The sequence below is a fragment of the Leptonychotes weddellii genome, chromosome 5 (genome assembly GCF_054177405.1).
Source record: "Leptonychotes weddellii isolate Sample4059 chromosome 5, ASM5417740v2, whole genome shotgun sequence".
NCBI lineage: Eukaryota > Metazoa > Chordata > Mammalia > Carnivora > Phocidae > Leptonychotes > Leptonychotes weddellii.
In genome coordinates, this window is record NC_138373.1 from 2,907,086 (window position 1) to 2,923,910 (window position 16,825).

General features: G+C 47.0%; 1 protein-coding gene across 1 annotated transcript in view; it reads left to right on the forward strand.

The window, feature by feature from the left end:
- Positions 1-16,825, forward strand: part of SDK1 (sidekick cell adhesion molecule 1) — an 821,758-nt gene that overhangs the window by 645,754 nt on the left and 159,179 nt on the right. Inside the window, exons 15-16 of the mRNA XM_081822645.1 lie at positions 13,174-13,321; positions 14,226-14,366. Coding sequence (XP_081678771.1) covers positions 13,174-13,321; positions 14,226-14,366 — 289 coding nt within the window. The remainder of the gene's footprint in view (positions 1-13,173; positions 13,322-14,225; positions 14,367-16,825) is intronic.

The following is a 16,825-nucleotide window of genomic DNA, read 5'->3' on the forward strand; positions in this document are numbered from 1 at the left end:
TTTTAGCTCTGAAATGTGTTTTAATAGCTGATAAAGCAAGTTCCTTCATCTTTTAAGAATTTTGCTGGTTCTTGTCACCTGTTTATTCTTCTGGAAAAAAATTGGAATTATTTTGTCAGCTTTCAAAAATAGTCCCTTTGACTTTTTAGTGATGTTAAATCTATGATGAGTTTTATGAGACCTGACTTCTTGGAGATTCTGTCTTTCCACCTAGAAAATAACCTGCTTCTCCATTTTGTTAGCTGCTTTTTTATATCATGTAGGGAAGTTTGCAGGCTTACACTCACAGGCTCTACATTTCTGTGTGAAAGTTGTGCTAAGATTCTGTCCTGTTGCTGCCAGGAATAGGATTTTCTCTCTGCTCCATCTTGCAGCTAGCTCATTGTTGGAGTATCATGACAGTCCTGATGTTCGAGTGTTTGTCTCCTATGCACCCACTTTCCATATTCTCTTTTTATTCTAACGATTTTCCAGTTGATCCTCTTAAGTTTTTGAGGTAGACAGTCATATCTTCTCCAAATAATAAAAACTTATTGTTTCTTTTTTTTTTTTTTAATGTTACAGGGTTAGCCAGGATAATTTAAAAGAATAATCAGCATAGTAGCGAGTCTTTTGTTCATCCCCTGATCTCAGTGGAACATCTACCAGGGGTTTACTGTTACGTATGATACTGATCTTTTGTTGCTTACTGATATATAATTTGCATATCATGAAACACAAAGATCTTAAGTGAGTTTTTACAAATACACATACACCACATAGCTCCTACCTCAAATAAGGTACAAAATGTTTCCATCCTCCGGGAGGTTCCCCTGTGGCCCTTCTCAATCTGTCCTCCACCTGCAAGGACCAGCACTCGGCAGGCCTCTTTCCCCACGCAGCCTGTTCCTGAAGTTCATATAAATGAACGGGATCTTGATTTGAAACAAGTTCATCATGATCTAGTACATTCTTCCCATTCATGGTTCTTAGGATTTTTAAAACATCTTTTTTTAAAATATTTTATTTATTTATTTGACAGAGAGAGACACAGCAAGAGAGGGAACACAAGCAGGGGGAGTGGGAGAGGGAGAAGCAGGCTTCCCACCGAGCAGGGAGCCCGATGCGGGGCTCGATCCCAGGACCCTGGGATCATGACCTGAGCCGAAGGCAGACGCTTAACAACGGAGCCACCCAGGTGCCCCGAATTTTAAAATACCTTTATGGAAACTTCTTCTAAGCCAATTATTCCTAAAATAACAATATTCCATTTAGCAATACCCTACAACTTCCTCCTATGAATGTCCTCAGCTCCACAGCCCTGAGGCGGATTCCTGAGGTCCTGCCCTCCGCAGTTCAGAGGTGACACACTGAGGGACGTGGTCACCATCATGATGCCAGGTTCCCGAGCCTCAAACTCCAAATTAATGTATTTTTCCTTAACTTGGAAAGGAACACTGTCTTCCATAAGTTAATACCATACTTGCTGTTTTCTGAAGACGTGCTAGAAGAAACGTGAGGTTGGGAGAACATGTCTCGGTCTTCTGCATGTCTCACCGTGTCTTGGCTGGAGGCAACCATGCAGTGGGCGTCTCTGCCACCCAGACAATGCCTATTTCTCCCGAGCAACTTAGCAGCTTCCTTTTCAAACTCTGCCATCCAGCACATCACTTTTCCCTTTGGTCTCCTGGAAACCCAGAGCTAAGCTGAGTGCTTAGCTGGACTACCTAAGTCCTCCCAGGTGCTCAACACTGCCTTCTCATCCTTAATGATTTTGGATTTATTTTTTATTTTAATTTTATATGCAATTTTATGTATATTTTCACTTCAGGTGTTTAAATCTTCTTTAGAAGCAGCAGACCTCTCTCTCTCTCTCTCTCTGCATGTGTACACATGCACACGGGCGCACGCACTGAGCGACCGAGTGAGCCAGACCACAGTCCTTATCCACAGAGGCCATACAAGGTCACTGAGCAATGCAGCAGGAAAGCAACTTAAACGCGGCAGACGGACCCGGCAGGGGGTGCAGGCAGCTTTGTCCTGGTGTGAGGTTCAGAGGCAGCAGGAGCGAGCAGGAAGGTTGTTTATTCTGAATTGGTGATTGAATTCCCTGGAAGGAAGGGCGCCAAAGACAACTGGGAGCCCAGGGGCTGGGCCTGGGAACTGCAAGCCCACTGAGGGACGTTGTTCTGGGCGGATCATCAGCTAACCTGGCTGGAGCATGCTGAGTCCGAGGTGACGTTTTTGGGGTCCAGGTGGCAATTTCCCACAGGCCTGTGTCTTTCCCCGGGCCTAGAACGTTGTCCTGGCCACAGCTTTCTTGAGCAGGGCATCTTCTATCAGTAGCTGGTCTGCGACTAGCTTTTGGGGAGCACTCTCTGGGGCCCGGGACCTCTCCCCAGCCCCCTCCCAGCATCTTTGGGGAGGCAGGAAGGGTCTGTCGTCCTTCACAGGGATAATCTCTGAGCCGTGTGGCTCAGCTCTTTCTTCTGTGGTCCCAGAGCCTTCTCAGCCAGGGCCCGGGAGCTGTCTCGCACCCCACTCTCCATGAGCTCATTTGCTCCCGAGTGAAAGCTGTTCCTGACTGGCTCTGCACAATACGTTCAACGTCTTCATCCCCGCTTTTGCTATTACGTGCTTAAAAGCTGACAGGCTTTGAGCCATTTTGCTTGCCCAAATTGCAGAGACTTTGGTCTTTATGCGTCAAGTCATTTTAATGCTGTCTTTGAAACATAGCTCACACAGGTATCTACTAATAGCCTCCGAGTTGTTAGGAAGTATTTTCTGTCTCAGCTCATTTTTCTTGGGGCTTTTGCATATTGAACCTCACATTAACGGCATTTGCTCCCATTTTAAAATCCGTGCAGGAAGACAGAGTGTGTCACAAATACTTGCTCATCTTTGTTATCTTGCTATGCCGTGGGCCCAGAGAGGGGCTGAGGTGGAGGGCTGGGGGTTCTCACCCTCTCGGCTCCCAGCCCTCCGGCAAGACACGGGGGTGGGCCCGGAGCCCGGGGTCGCCCCCGCAGCCCTCGCTGGTGCTCATCTCTGGTGGGCCTTCCAAACGCGTCGCACACGCTGGGTAAATTCCTGCCTGGGTTAGCCTGTAGGACCACTCAGTGCAGATGCAGCGTGGCCCCTGCGATGTATCTGCCCTGAGGCTGGGGCAGCTTCGACGCAGAGAGGGCCGCCTGCTTCCGCCCGGCCACCAGCCAGCCAAGGTTCGAGCTCTCCAAGGTCTGACCCGTTGTGTGGGGCGCACCAGCCACAATCATGATATGGCTCCTGCCTACAGCCTGGTTCCCCTACACTTCTGGATTCGTCCAATCCCTCTTCCCAAACCCCCTGTCTTCTCTCCACCTCTCTGAAGTGGATGGCTTCTCCAGTTCAGCGCCCACACCCTGACCAGGAGTGCATGTCCCCTTGTGGACCCAAGCCTCGAGCACCTTTGGGGTCTTACAGTGCAGAGGCCCCAGTCCCTTGGACATGAAGAGCGTAAGGTCCCAAATCCCGTTGCTGACTTTACTTTGGCCGCATTCCCTAGTGGGGGGAGGGAGGTTCATTAATTTCCCAAATGCTCAGCGCTTTGGTTCTAGACTTTGAAGGCCACGCTTTGTGCCTTTTCCCTCTGGCCCTGCACACTTTCTTGTTGCTCTGATGACGTCAGCAACAGAGAACGCCCTTCCCAAGTGAGGGACGCCAAACCATACTTTAACCCTCTGCTCCTTGGGGCTTTGTCTTTGGTAGGGAATAGCCCCCTGCTGCCTACCCCTTCCCAGGCCAGGGAAGTTCTGCGGGTTGTGGCCGTTCCTCCCGTGATCTCAGGCTTCTCTCTCAGGGTCGAGTCACAGCATTCTTCCAAACTTGTGCTTCAGTTCACTCATTCTAGATAGTTGTGATGCCTCGATGGCGTCTGGTCCATCCCGAGGACCTTGTCATCTCGTGTTGCAAGCACGGCCCATCCTACCAGTGTGCCGTCTACCCACCAAGCAGGACGCTGCAGCACCACTATGAAGTCAAGTCCTCTCGGTCTTGTAACAGTTTGTAACCAGAGTCTTCTTTACCCTTCGCAGAACTAGTTATTATCTGCGCTTCTCTTTGAATGTCCAGACGAGCTCTGAATGAGCCGAGAGACACCGCTCCGTAGCGCCAGCTGAGCTTGCCTCTGAGTCCCCACTCCACCTGGCGTAGACTAGGGGCTTGGGGGCGGGGATTAGCTCTCAGCCCCAGCAGCCGAACCAACGGAGGTGGAAATGATTTGTTGTCTGGGCCTTGAAATTTCGTTTCTCGGTTCACATTACAATCAGAAATTCAGGGCACTTGGATGTCAAGAAGCAAACGGTGATCATCCCACCAAATTAATTTCAGTGACTCAGTGAGCTGGACGCTGAAATGTAGGTAGGAGTGGTCTCCGAAAAACTTGAAAATAATTACACAAAGTACTTGAAAATTCATGAAAATGGTTTTTAAAAAGCAATAGAATGCCCCATGCCTGTTTTGTTTCATTTTTTCTCACACTCTATTTTCCAAGTTTTTGTTAATGAATAGGTATTTTTGTGATGTCTTTTATATACATGTATAACTTTTATATACATATATAATTTATATATGTATATAAAATTTATATGTAATTGTATGTAATTAATATATATATTTTATATATATATGTATTTTTTTTTTTAACCTTCTCGCATTACTTAGTGGGCATGCGGTTCTGTGGGTGGACTCAGGTTTTGGATGGCTGATGTCGTTTTGGAGCTCTCACTAAGGGAAAACTATTCAGAACCGGAAGGGTCTCTGCGGGGCCTCGGGCAGGGCCAGTGCAGATGCGGGCTGAAAGCTCAAGGCCCCTCCGTCCTTGCGCCTTCCAGAGTGGACGCTAGCCTCCTACCATGAAGGCCATCGGCGACTACTGTTTACAGCTGCAGAGGACGCGGCCCCTTGCTGTCCCTCCACCCCACAGACGGCAGGCCCTCAAACACTGAGAGATGAAGTGAGCCGCGTCTGGGACAGTGGGACAGCCCCATCGTCCCGGGCTCCAGTGTCAGGAACGGTGGCAGTGGCTTGAAACTCGCCCTGACCCTGTTGTGCATGCCTCCCTGTGTGAGCTCACACGCCCAGCTCCGTTCCCTTGTCCCGCGGAGCACACAGGGCCTCCCAGCGCAGGTCCCACTCCGCGTGCCCCAGCTTGTCCCTTCCCTGCCTGGTCCACATCAACCCACTGACGGACAGTCCTCTTCTTCTCGTCAGATTTATTTTAGAACAGCTTTAGGTTTGCAGAGTTATTGTGAAGATAGAGAATTTCCAAAAGCCCAACACTCAGTTTCCCCTCTCGTGAACATCTTCCATCTGTATGGTACGTTTGTCACAGTGAATGAACCAGTACCGACATACTGTTATTAACTGAAGTCCGTGCTTTATTCAGATTCGCTCAGTTCTTCACGACTGTCTTTTCTCTGTCCCGGATGGGATCCCGGATGGGTACACCACACCACATCTGTCTCCTCAGGCTCCTCTCAGCAGGCCACTTTCTCAGACATTCCGTTTTGACGGCCTTAACAGTTTTGAGGAGTGCCAGTCAGGTGCTTTGTAGGACATCACTAGGTTGGGATTTGGGGATGTTTTTCTGATGATTAGACCAGCATTCTGGACTTCTAAAAGGAAGAACACAGAAGCAAAGTGCCATTCCCGTCCCTTCACATCGGGGGTGAGTGCCATCAGCAGGCCTTACCACTGTTGACGCTGGAGAGGCCTTTTAACCAGTGGGAAGTGCAACTTAACTTGTGCCCAGGCTTAGATTCTCACCCGTCCTGAGTGTGCAGTATCTTCCTAAGAAGCCCAGAGTACTTATATTCAGTGTTTAAACAGCCAGTGTGCGGAAGGAGAGCCTCTCATGAGTGTGGCATGGCTGAGTCTCTTGGAAGGTTTGGGCCAAGACATAGTTGTGCTTCTGGTTCTGTGACTAAGCTCTTGACTTGAAAGCTTGAGTTCTAACTGTGACCAGTAATGAGAAGTCGGAAGAACAACATGCCTTTATCTGGGAGTTTCTACCCAGGTAGAAAGATCAGACCACGATCCATGGTTCCATCCCTCTGTGTCTCCTTCTCATATGAACAAGAGGATAATCATACCCGCCACAAGGTTATTGTGAAGGTTAACTATGTACATATAAAGTCACCCCAGGTGCCCAGGACATGGCAGGTACTTTCGCTGAACAAGTATTGATGAAGCCCCTGCTCTATGTCAGGCACTCTTCTAGGTGCAAAGGATCAAACAGTGAGTAAAATCGATTTAATGGAGTTTATCTTGGGGGTGGCTATCTAAATGGGTGTCATTTATTATGCATATTATTGTTATCATAACCTAAAGCTTACATTTTAGGAGACACAGTATGCAGACTCTTGTAGCCAAAACAGCATCAGAATTAAGAAAATAATAAATGTGCATCTTAAATCTTCCACTTAACTTGCTCTGTAACCTAGGGGAAGTTGTTTTAATGCAAGAATGTTCATTCTCATTCATATAAAAAAATACAAGGCAAAGCATCAGTGAAATCGCGTTTTTCATCTACCAAACATATGATTTAAGATGGTCACAATGCTCAATGCTGGCAATGTTGCAATTAACAGTCACTTTCTAGAAACTTTTTATTATGAAAAGTGTGACACATACACAAAGGTATTCATGCGTTCACTTTTGACACCATCAACATATTACCATATTGGTTTCATTGAGTCCCCACCTTTTGTTTTGTTTTATTTTGTTTTGCTAGGCTATTTTTAAGGAAATCCCAGACATTATGTCATTTCAACCTTAAGTGATTCAGTAAATAGCTCAACTAAATGACATCACACACAACAAAATTAATGGTAATCCTTAATATCATCTTATACTCAGTCCATATTTATTTGTCCCAAATTGCTTTTTTTATGTGTTTATTTAAATTCTGTTAGTTAACATACAGTGTAATATTAGTTTCAGGTATAGAATTTAGTGATTCATTACTTCCATACAACACCTGGTGCTCATTAGGACACATGCCCTCCTTAATGCCCATTATCCAGTTACCCCATCCCCCAGCCCACCTCCCCTCCAGCAACCCCCAGTTTGTTCTCTATATTTAAGAGTGTTTCTTGGTTTTTCTTTTTCCCTGCCCATGATTGTTTTGTTTCTTAAATTCCACATAGGAATGAAATCATACAGTATTTGTCTTTCTCTGACTGACTTAACTTCACTCAGCATTATGCTCTCTAGCTCTCTCTGTCTTGTTGCAAATGGCAAGATTTCATTCATTTTTATGGCTGAACAAAATTCCATTGCATGTATATACCACTTCTTGTCTATCCATTCATCAGTCGATGGACACTTGGGTTCTTTCCGTAATCTGCCAATTGTAGATAATGCTGCTATAAATATAAACATCGGGGTGCAGCTGCCCCTTTGAATCTGTATTTTTGTATCCTTTGAGTAAATACCTAGCAGTACAATGACTAGATCATAGGGTATTTCTATTTTTAACTTTTTGAGGAACCTCCATACTGTTTTCCAGAGTGGCTGCACCGGTTTGCATTCTACCAACAGTGCATGAGGGTTCCCCTTTCTCCACATCCTCACCAACACTTGTTATTTCTTACGTTGTTGATTTTAGCCATTGTGAGTGGTGTGAGGTGCTATCTCATTCCAGTTTTGATTTGCATTTCCCTGATGATGAATGATGTTGAGCACCTTTTCATATGTCTGTTGGCCATCTGGTTGTCTTCTTTGGAAAAATGTCTGTTCATGTCTTCTGCTCATTTTTTTAACTGGACTCTTTGTTTTTTGGGTGTTGAGTTTTATAAGTTCTTTATATATATTTTAGATACTAACTCTTTATCAGATATGTCATTTGCAAATATCTTCTCCCATTCTGTTGGTTGCCTTTTAGTTTTGTTGATTGTTTCCTTCGCTGTGCAGAAGCTTTTTGTTGTGATGAAGTCCCAATAGTTTATTTTTGCTTTTGTTTCCCTTGCCTCAGGAGACATAGCTAGAAAGAAGTTGCTATGGCCAGTTTCAAAGAGGTTACTGCCTGGGTTCTCCTCTAGGATTTTAATGGTTTCCTGTCTCTCATTTAGGTCCTTAATCCATTTTGAATTTATTTTTGTGTATGGTGTAAGAAAGTGGTTCAGTTTCATTCTTTTGCCTGTGGCTGTCCAGTTTTCCCAACACCATTTGTCAAAGAGACTGTCTTTTTCCCACTGGATATTCTTTCCTGCTTTGTCAAAGATTAGTTGACCACAGAGTTGAGGGTCCATTTCTGGGCTCTCTATTCTGTTCCATTGATCTATGTGTCTGTTTTTGTGGCAGTACCATACTGTCTTGATGAATACAGCTTTGTAATAGAGCTTGAAGTCCAGAATTGTGATGCCACCAGCTTTGCTTTTTTTTTTTAGGATTACTTGGCTATTTGGGGTCTTTTCTGGTTCCATACAAATTTTAGGACTGTTTATCCCAGCTCTGTGAAAAGTGCTATTGGCATTTTGATAGGGATTGCATTAAATGTGCAGATTGTTTTGGGTAGTATAGACATTTTAATAATATATGTTCTCCCAATCCATGAGCATGGAATGTCTTTCCATTTCTTTGTGTCATCTTCAAATGCTTTTTTAAAAATTGACTTTTCATGGTTGATTCTTTTGAATCCAAATCCAGATCCAAACAAGGTCCATCGATTGCTTTGGTGGTTCTGTCTCTTGATCAACAAGAGCCCCGTGTCCCTTTCCCCTGCTGTCGTCTGGTGCAGAGACCAGGGTGTCTGTCCTGCAGAATGTCCCACACCGATTGCTTCCTTGTGGTCATTTAATTGTTCCTGCATCTCTTTAATTGCCCAGAGACCAGAATGAGTTTGCATCAGCTTTTGGTTCCATGTGTTTTCTTGGATCCCATGTGTGCGTCTGTGTGTGTGGGAATGTCTGCCGCCTGGGTGTTGCTCGGTACTTCCCACTGCCTCTCACAAGGAGACGCTGGAGGCCCAGCTGCTCTTTTAGTGATGTTCAATCTGCTCCCAAGTCTAGGAGGTGGTGGCCTGTAAGGACAGGGGGCATTATTTATACCTCCCTGAGTCTGGGTTTTCCTCTCGTATATACCTCCTCCCCAAGAAGATTCGCGTGGTTACGGCTATGAATTCACGTCCAGACTGCAAGCTGCCACACAGACATCAGGTGTCAGTAATAATTATGGTCCCTCTGGCAATGAAAATTTTCTTTGAAAAAGTCTTTTCCTTCCTTGGATACCTTTAATTGAGAACATGGTAAGGCTCTTTTTTATTGGAAATAAAAAGGCTTCCAGTACATTTGTGACGATTGAAAACCGCCCGCTTTTTCACCAATCGACAGAGCAAAGGAGTGATTAACTCCTCGCGGATTCTGGGCACTTGAAGCCAAGAGAAAGACCAGTGATGCCCATGTGGGGTAGAGGTTTGTTTAATAGCCTGGCTGAGGAATACCAAAATTCCTTCGGCTTCGAGATCAGAGGTACAAGAGGCATCCCTGAAGGGGAGGAAAAAAGCTAATTGAAACTTTTATGGGATGGTTTCCTTTATCAAAAGAATCTTCCACATCTCAGCCCCTCCAACAAGCATCTTGGAGCCCTCCTGTCTGAGGACCAGGAGGAGCATCTTTTAAAGGGATTTTGCTTACGGATTGTCAGGGACAGACCTGCTCTTTACATTTTAACAGTTCTCAGCAAGATTGCAGTGCAGAGCCTTGTGAGGGAGCAAATCCTTCCCAAACCACTTTTTTTTTTCCTCTCTTTTTTTAGTACAAATCAGAGGGCCCATGAGATGGATCGGGTTCATTTGTATTAGTTTTCAGTTTAATCTCTCTTCCTGCCAGACCTTTTATCTTCTAGGAGGGAGAGGGAAAAGAATAAGTAGAGTTCTGTAGACGTATCCAGAGGCCTGAGCCGAGCCCCCAGGTACAGGGCAGATTAATAGGCCCTTGTTGCCCAGGCAGATGGGGCCGCAGATCCCTCTGCTCAGGTTACACACTTGGAGGAGCTGTCTACACTCTGAGCGGAACCTGGGAGGGAGGGCATGTGGGGTGGGAGAGGCGGCGTGGGGTGCTCTCTGCCCCCTTCGTGCTGACACGCATCGGCTCTGTCAGCGGACTCAGCCACCGTCTTTTTGAGTTTGCCTCTTTCTGACCTTGGACTCTGTACCTGAATGAGCAGGTGAGCCATTCGCTTACAGACACTGAGGTCTGCAGGAAGAGAGGGATGGAAGATAAGTTTTATTGAGCGCTGCGTCAGTCCCACAGGAAGCAGGTGGCCCTCTTGACTTAGAGCAGTCAAGGAGGGAGTCTGCAAAGGGAAGGTCTGCCCAGGTGTGGGTGGAGAGAGACCCCGGGAACCCCAGGGCTGGAGCCGGCTGACTCAGGACACAGAGACAGGGAGCTGCAGTGCCCAGAGAGGGAGGAAGAGCAGGAACGTTTGGGTGAAGAATGCGATAGTCCTGGGCCGTCTCCCCGTGAGTAAGAAAGAGCCCAGCTCTGCCAGTCAGGTCGTCCAGGGCCCAGAACAGGGTGGGGAGGTAGAGACGGATGAGGGGCGGTGGGAGGGGGGACAGGCCCATCCAGCAGGGCCTGGATGCATCAGCTTACTTCTCCTTCAAACCAATGACGGTTTCGGGAGTTCTGTGTTATTTCCCCATTTTTTTCTTCTCCATTGAAAAAAAAAGTTTCATTGTGGTAATACACACATAACATAAAACTTAACATCTTAGCCATTCTTAAATGTACAGTTAAGTGGTGTTTAGTACATTCACATTGTGCCACCCATCTCCATTCTCATCTGGCAAAACTAAAACCGTGTATCCATTAAACGTGACTCCCCATCTCCACCCCCGCCCCCGCCCTGCCCCAGCAGCTACCATTTACCTCTGTGTCTGCAGATCTGACTCCTCCAGGGACCTCAGTGGACCTCAGGGGCCTCATCAGTGGGATCCTACACAACCTGTCTTCTTGTGACTGCCTTATTTTCAAGGTTTAGCCCTGGTGGAGTGTGTGTCAATCTCTTCTTCTTCAAAGCTGAATAATAAAATATTTCGTTGTAGGGCTAGACACATTTTGTTCATCCGTCCATCCATCGATGGACACGGGTTCATAACAAATATCTCTTTGTGACCCTCCTTCCATTTCACTGGGGTATATATTTTGAAGTAGTTCTATTTTTAGTTTCTTGAGGAGCCGCCATATTGGTTTCTGCAGCGTCCACCCCATTTCACATCCCCACCAACTGTGCACGAATGTTCCAGCTCCTCTATACCCTTGCCCACGCATGCCATTTCTGCTTTCTTTATAGTAGTCATCCCCGTGGTTGTGAGGTGGATCTCCCTGTGGTTTTGACTTGCCCCGCCCCCAGCTTTATAGAGGAAGCTCAAACAAAAGTGAACAGCAGTCCACAGAAGAGCATAGTCAACTGTGACCACTCTGCATCCATTGTCTTCCAAAGGAAAACTGTATCTCCGCTGGAGTGTGGCTTGGCAGGGAGAGGTGCTGCTCCCCACCAGCAGTTACATGGATGCAAGGGAGGGCTCTTGCATCGTCCATGTGGACAAATGGCTCTTTCCTGTAGGGGAGCTGCATAGCAAACCAGACCACCATGAGCTGTCTGATGCTTCTAGAAGGGTCTCAGACTCCCAGCGCAAAAAAGAGAAATCAGTGTGAGGTTTTCCATAGTTCACAGGGGATGCACACGTTGCACTTTTAAGGAAACATAAAGAGCAAGGGATCCTCATCAACCATAGATTACCTATATCACTGAAAATCAAAAGCCAAGAACACTGAAATGCCCAGCTGGTGCTGAGGACTGCATTCCCAGAAAGCCGTTTTTGGAAGCAGCTTTATTTGAAATAATTAAAAAGATTCAGCCTTTGTAGCCCAACTGGCATCCTGCTCCAGAGCGGCATAACTTTTTGTCGAGGAATCTAGCTAACAGACTCCAGCTTCGTTGTAGACGGCTCGGCGTGAGAGCCAACACAAGTTCCCCTTGAGAGGCTCATTTCATTTTGGAGCAGCCTGTGGTTATTTCTTGGTGACTCCTAAGGAAGCAGCACACATTTCTGATGAGCCCCTGGCACAGACTTGTGAACCCTCATAGTTAGGTCTTTAGGTTTTTGCCAAAGTGGCAGTGATCCTGCGTGTGGAGGGCACCCGTGGCTGGTGTCCTCCGCAATCCGATCGCTGCCCAATGCCATAGTGGAAATCATGGCTCTCCTCTCTCTGACCGTCTCCAGTGTGAGTGAAAGGGATTTGGGCACCACTTCCAAGGAAGAAGACAGACGGTTTGATTTCCACAAGAACCCCTTCCCCCCAATTTCACCTCACCGATAACTTGAAAATGCAGCTCAGGCATCATGACGATTCCAAATGAGAAGTGACAGTGGGTGTTCAAAGTCATTGCCAGGTCTTGTTCATTCCAGGGCATCATTCTACTAAATGATCGGGCCAGAAAGCATGTTTCAACTCTGCACCAAAAAAAAAAAAAAAAAAAAAAAATCCCACAAAGGTGTGGGACCCCAGCAGAATCCTCTGAAGCCTTGCAGGCAAGAGCCCATTTGGCTGACAGAGTCGCTCTTCCACACCTGCCGGAAAGCTGGGTGCAAAGATATTCTAAACTAGCTGCGAATTCCATTACGTCTCTCTCCAGCCAAAGCCACTGAGGGGTGTGGTGCTGTAATGGGCCGCCACGCAGATGGGTTGCAAAATGCACAGCCCATCTGTCTTTATCATGCTCATTTCCTCTTTTATTAAAATGTTAATGAATATAGTTTTTATTTATCATTTGGTGACATGTGCGGCATCCTTTTCTGGGAGACAAGTCTGCAATCTGCCTCACCGTGTGAGCTGACGGAACGCGGGAATGAGGAATATTTTGGTTCTGTTCAAACTGCTATATGCAAGTTGAAGGAAAAGCCACTTTACTTGCTGACAGCAGCGTGAGGACGATGGGCGGTCTTGGGGTTCAGTGCCGGGCCCAGTGGCTACCGGCGGCTAGCCACGTGGCCACGAGCCTTGGTTTCCACTTCTGTGGAATGGGGATAACCACTCCATCTGCCAGGAAAGCAAATGAGAGAACTTATGGAAATGTAGTTTGCATTCCCTTATTATTATTCAGACATGTGCTTGTATGGTTCTGAATTCCTCTTGCTCATTCTTTCAGACTCTCCATGGAAAGTACATCTGTCAAACGTCGGCCCCGAGATGACAGGCGTCACCGTGCGTGGCCTGACTCCAGCTCGCACCTATCAATTCAGGGTGTGTGCCGTGAATCAAGTGGGCAAGGGCCAGTACAGCGCAGAGACAAGCAGGTGTGTGATTGCGCAGCCCGCAGTGGGGACGTGGGGCAGCTTGGGCCCGGAAGCAAGACCAAGCATCCAGTTAGGAGGAGGAGGTTGATGGAAGGAATCAACCTCCGTCCCTTAGGAACGGTGGCAAAAATGTGTGCAGGAGAGACTAGAACGAAGAGAGAAACACGGTCACTTGTGTGTTGGACGAGCTGATTTTCCTTCATTGCTCTGAGGGAAGTTTCTCCGACTTCTGTGGTGCTCGGGCTGCGCCAACACAAGGCGTTCCTGAGAGCACAGCCCCCTGTGTCCAGGGGGTGAGGCGCTGACCGTGTCTTCGCGCCCTCTGTCCACCCGGACTGCCGGCAGGACAGGAGCTGGTGCTGCCATCTTGGCAGGCGAGCGTCTGGCAGGGCACGGCGTGCTGGGGGTGGTCCTGACCTGGGACCATGGCTTCACCCCATTTCAGTGTGCCCTCCCCAACCAACCTGAGCATTCGCTGGGCCCAAATAGTGGAAGAGTTGAGACCTAAGTGACTTTTTTCAAAATATGGGCGTTTGGTATGAGAAATATTGAAAGAGCCAAAGAAAAAAACAATTTGGAAGGTGTCTCAGGCTGTGGGCCGGCAGCCTGGCTCACTCAGGCTTGTAATCCCTTCCCAGAGTGGAGGTGCTGTGGGTTATCCAGACAGAATAAGGTCACCTCCTGTGTCTTCCTGGTTGCTGGCTGGACTGATTCTCTATTATGTTGATTTGCTGTACCTATTTCATGCATGTCCTTTGAGTTTGATCAGCTGTGTGCTTCGCTTTGTTCATCACTTGATTTTGGTAAATAGTTAGGCTCCAGATTCAGCTAGACAGAGAATGCCAATGGGGACCGTTTGTCTCAGATGCTGATCTCTCTTTCCCTCCGCATATTCTATTTCTAGGTTGATGTTACCTGAAGAGCCGCCCAGTGCTCCGCCAAAGAATATCGTGGCCAGTGGGCGTACCAATCAGTCCATCATGGTCCAGTGGCAGCCACCCCCAGAAACAGAGCACAATGGGGTGCTGCGTGGGTACATCCTCAGGCAAGTAGCCTGTGTTTGGCCATTTTTAGACTGTCGTTATAAAGAGTCAGGGGTTTGTATTGCTGGGATTGCAAACTCAAAGGTCTGTAGGAGCCCAACAGTAATCAAGAGAATCAGGCCAGTGTCATACTCTAGGGAGTGGTGGGGACTGTGGCAAACAAGCAGCTGTGGGTAGCCTTGCAGGGGCAGCTTCTGCATATCCAACCGTAGCATGTCCATGTATGTATCAATGGTTGCATTTTGGTAGAAGAATGAAGAGGGATATTCTAAGTTTGCATCAAGCTATGCTATTCATTCCAAATCTTTTCTTTCTGTTTCAGTTTTTACCAGGGGCATGCATTATTAATAGAATAACTTTTAATTAATAATAATGCAGTTGGTTTCATTGCTGGCCAGTTGTTACCAGGCTAGCTCCTATGTTCAGTATTGCCAGGTTTTCTAGCGTTTCAAAGAAATTTTTAAAAATCTAGCTTTTTACATGTGATCTCACAGTTTCTAAATGTCGGAAATGAAGTCAGTACGTTTTGAAACACAGAGCAGGCCAAATTCACACCTCCACAGACCAGATAGGGCCCAAAGGGCGGCCCGTTTGCTTCCTCTGCCTTATAAGGGGCAGTCAGGCTTCTAAGAACATTGAGAGGACTCTACAAGAACTTGGCTGGGTTAGAGAAAAGAAATCTGTTTTGCCAAAACTACTGCTAATCTTGAAATTGCACCAAATGTGGTAATTGCAGTGGTTTGTTGATGCAAGTAGTGAACAGGAAAAAGTAAAGCAATATTAAAGGGTATTTATGAAATCTCTTCTACAGCCATGGACGTATTTGTTCAACGACATGCACTTTGTCTCCCTCCGCAGCCTTATGAGGCAAGAGCCATGGGTGTCCATCACTACCTTCCTCTCAATGCCAGGCCCGTGCCTTTGCTGAGCTTGTGGTCAGCAAATACTGGGTTTTAACAGAGGTCGAAAGGGGCTAAATGTAATGTCTTAGTTACAGAAGTGTAGCTTCTCTAGCTCTGTGCTCTTTGCATACGGAGGACCACTCCTTCCAGTATCTATTGTTGTAATCATCCACTCCTGGTTTAACACACATTTATCCACATGCACGTCATATTAGCCCACCACAACCACTTCACTGCTCTTCCCAAGTCTTCCTCAAGCTTGTGAATTATCCTCTAAACACAAGCTAGATCATTATCTACCTGAAGTGGTTTAAATGTGGCTGTCCCTCAGGGTACATGGAGCTGGAGGACTGGAATCAGCACTTGGGGCCCCTTTGGTCACTCTGCCCCCAAGTGCACTCCCCCCTATCAACAAGAGACTCTGAACTGGCCCCTTCAGGCAGGGGGCACCTGTGGGCTCGGGGCAGTTCCCAGTTCCCTCCTGAAAACAGGCTGGGGCTTCCCACTGCACACAGGCCCAGATCTCCTGTCCGTTCGTGCCACTCGCTCCTCACTCCAGCTGTCACTCATGTCCCATGCTCGTCAGCTAATGAAAATAGTTTCCTTGCCCTCCCCACCTGGCCCTACACATGCTTGTCATCTCGGCTGCCTCCACCTCGTCTTGAGCACACAGAGAAGGTTCCTCAGGCTCCAGCTGCCAAGTAAGGACTTTAAAAGTCAACCTACAGAACCAAGCTCGGGGCGAGGACTTTTATAATAAAATCTCTCTGATGTTACAAGGCCCCATCAGGAACTGCACGTTTCTCTATTTTGTGGGATTACCACCGTTAAAAGGATTTTGTGTGATGGTGTTAAGTGCTGGGAGAGAGGGCGTCTGTATTTGTAGGGGTTTAAATCAAGAAAGTCCTAAAACGAGGGTAGCCAAGGCCTGTGAATTTCAAAGTTTTCAGAAATTAAAGACCCATGCCAAAATGAATTTGCTTGGAAACATTTCCGAATAATCCTCCGGTCTGCAAATCAGCTCTGTTTGCAACTGTGTATCCTCCAGGGCTCAAGTGTCTGTGTCAGAGGCACAGCAGAATCCAGGAAGAAACAAAATGGAAATAAATCACTGTTGTGGCTCCAGCTGTAAGAAGTAGTTAGGATGTGTGCGCAGTAATAAAATATTTATAATAATGGGCAGGGTGCTTCTTTGAGAGGAGCATAGGGGTTATGTCCTTTAAAAACATTCTCCTGTTTATTTCCATATAAAAAAATCATTCTGTCTGAGACAGTCTCCCAGGCAACGTATCCCACCGGTCAGAGGACGATGCCCTGCACTTTCCTTATTAATTGTGACCTTCCCAGACATCCTGTGAATATTACAAAAGCACCCTGAGCCACGGGTCAGAATGGACCAACCTGCCTGCTGCAGAAAGGAGGACAGCCCGTTTCCAAGACACGAATCCCGTGGTTTGTTTGGCGTGATTGTATGAACAGGGGTCTAGGAGAGGATGCGGCTTAGTGTCTCGGCTTAGTATCCTTCCTAGCTGCGCAGTGTTTCCAAACCAGAAATAGTT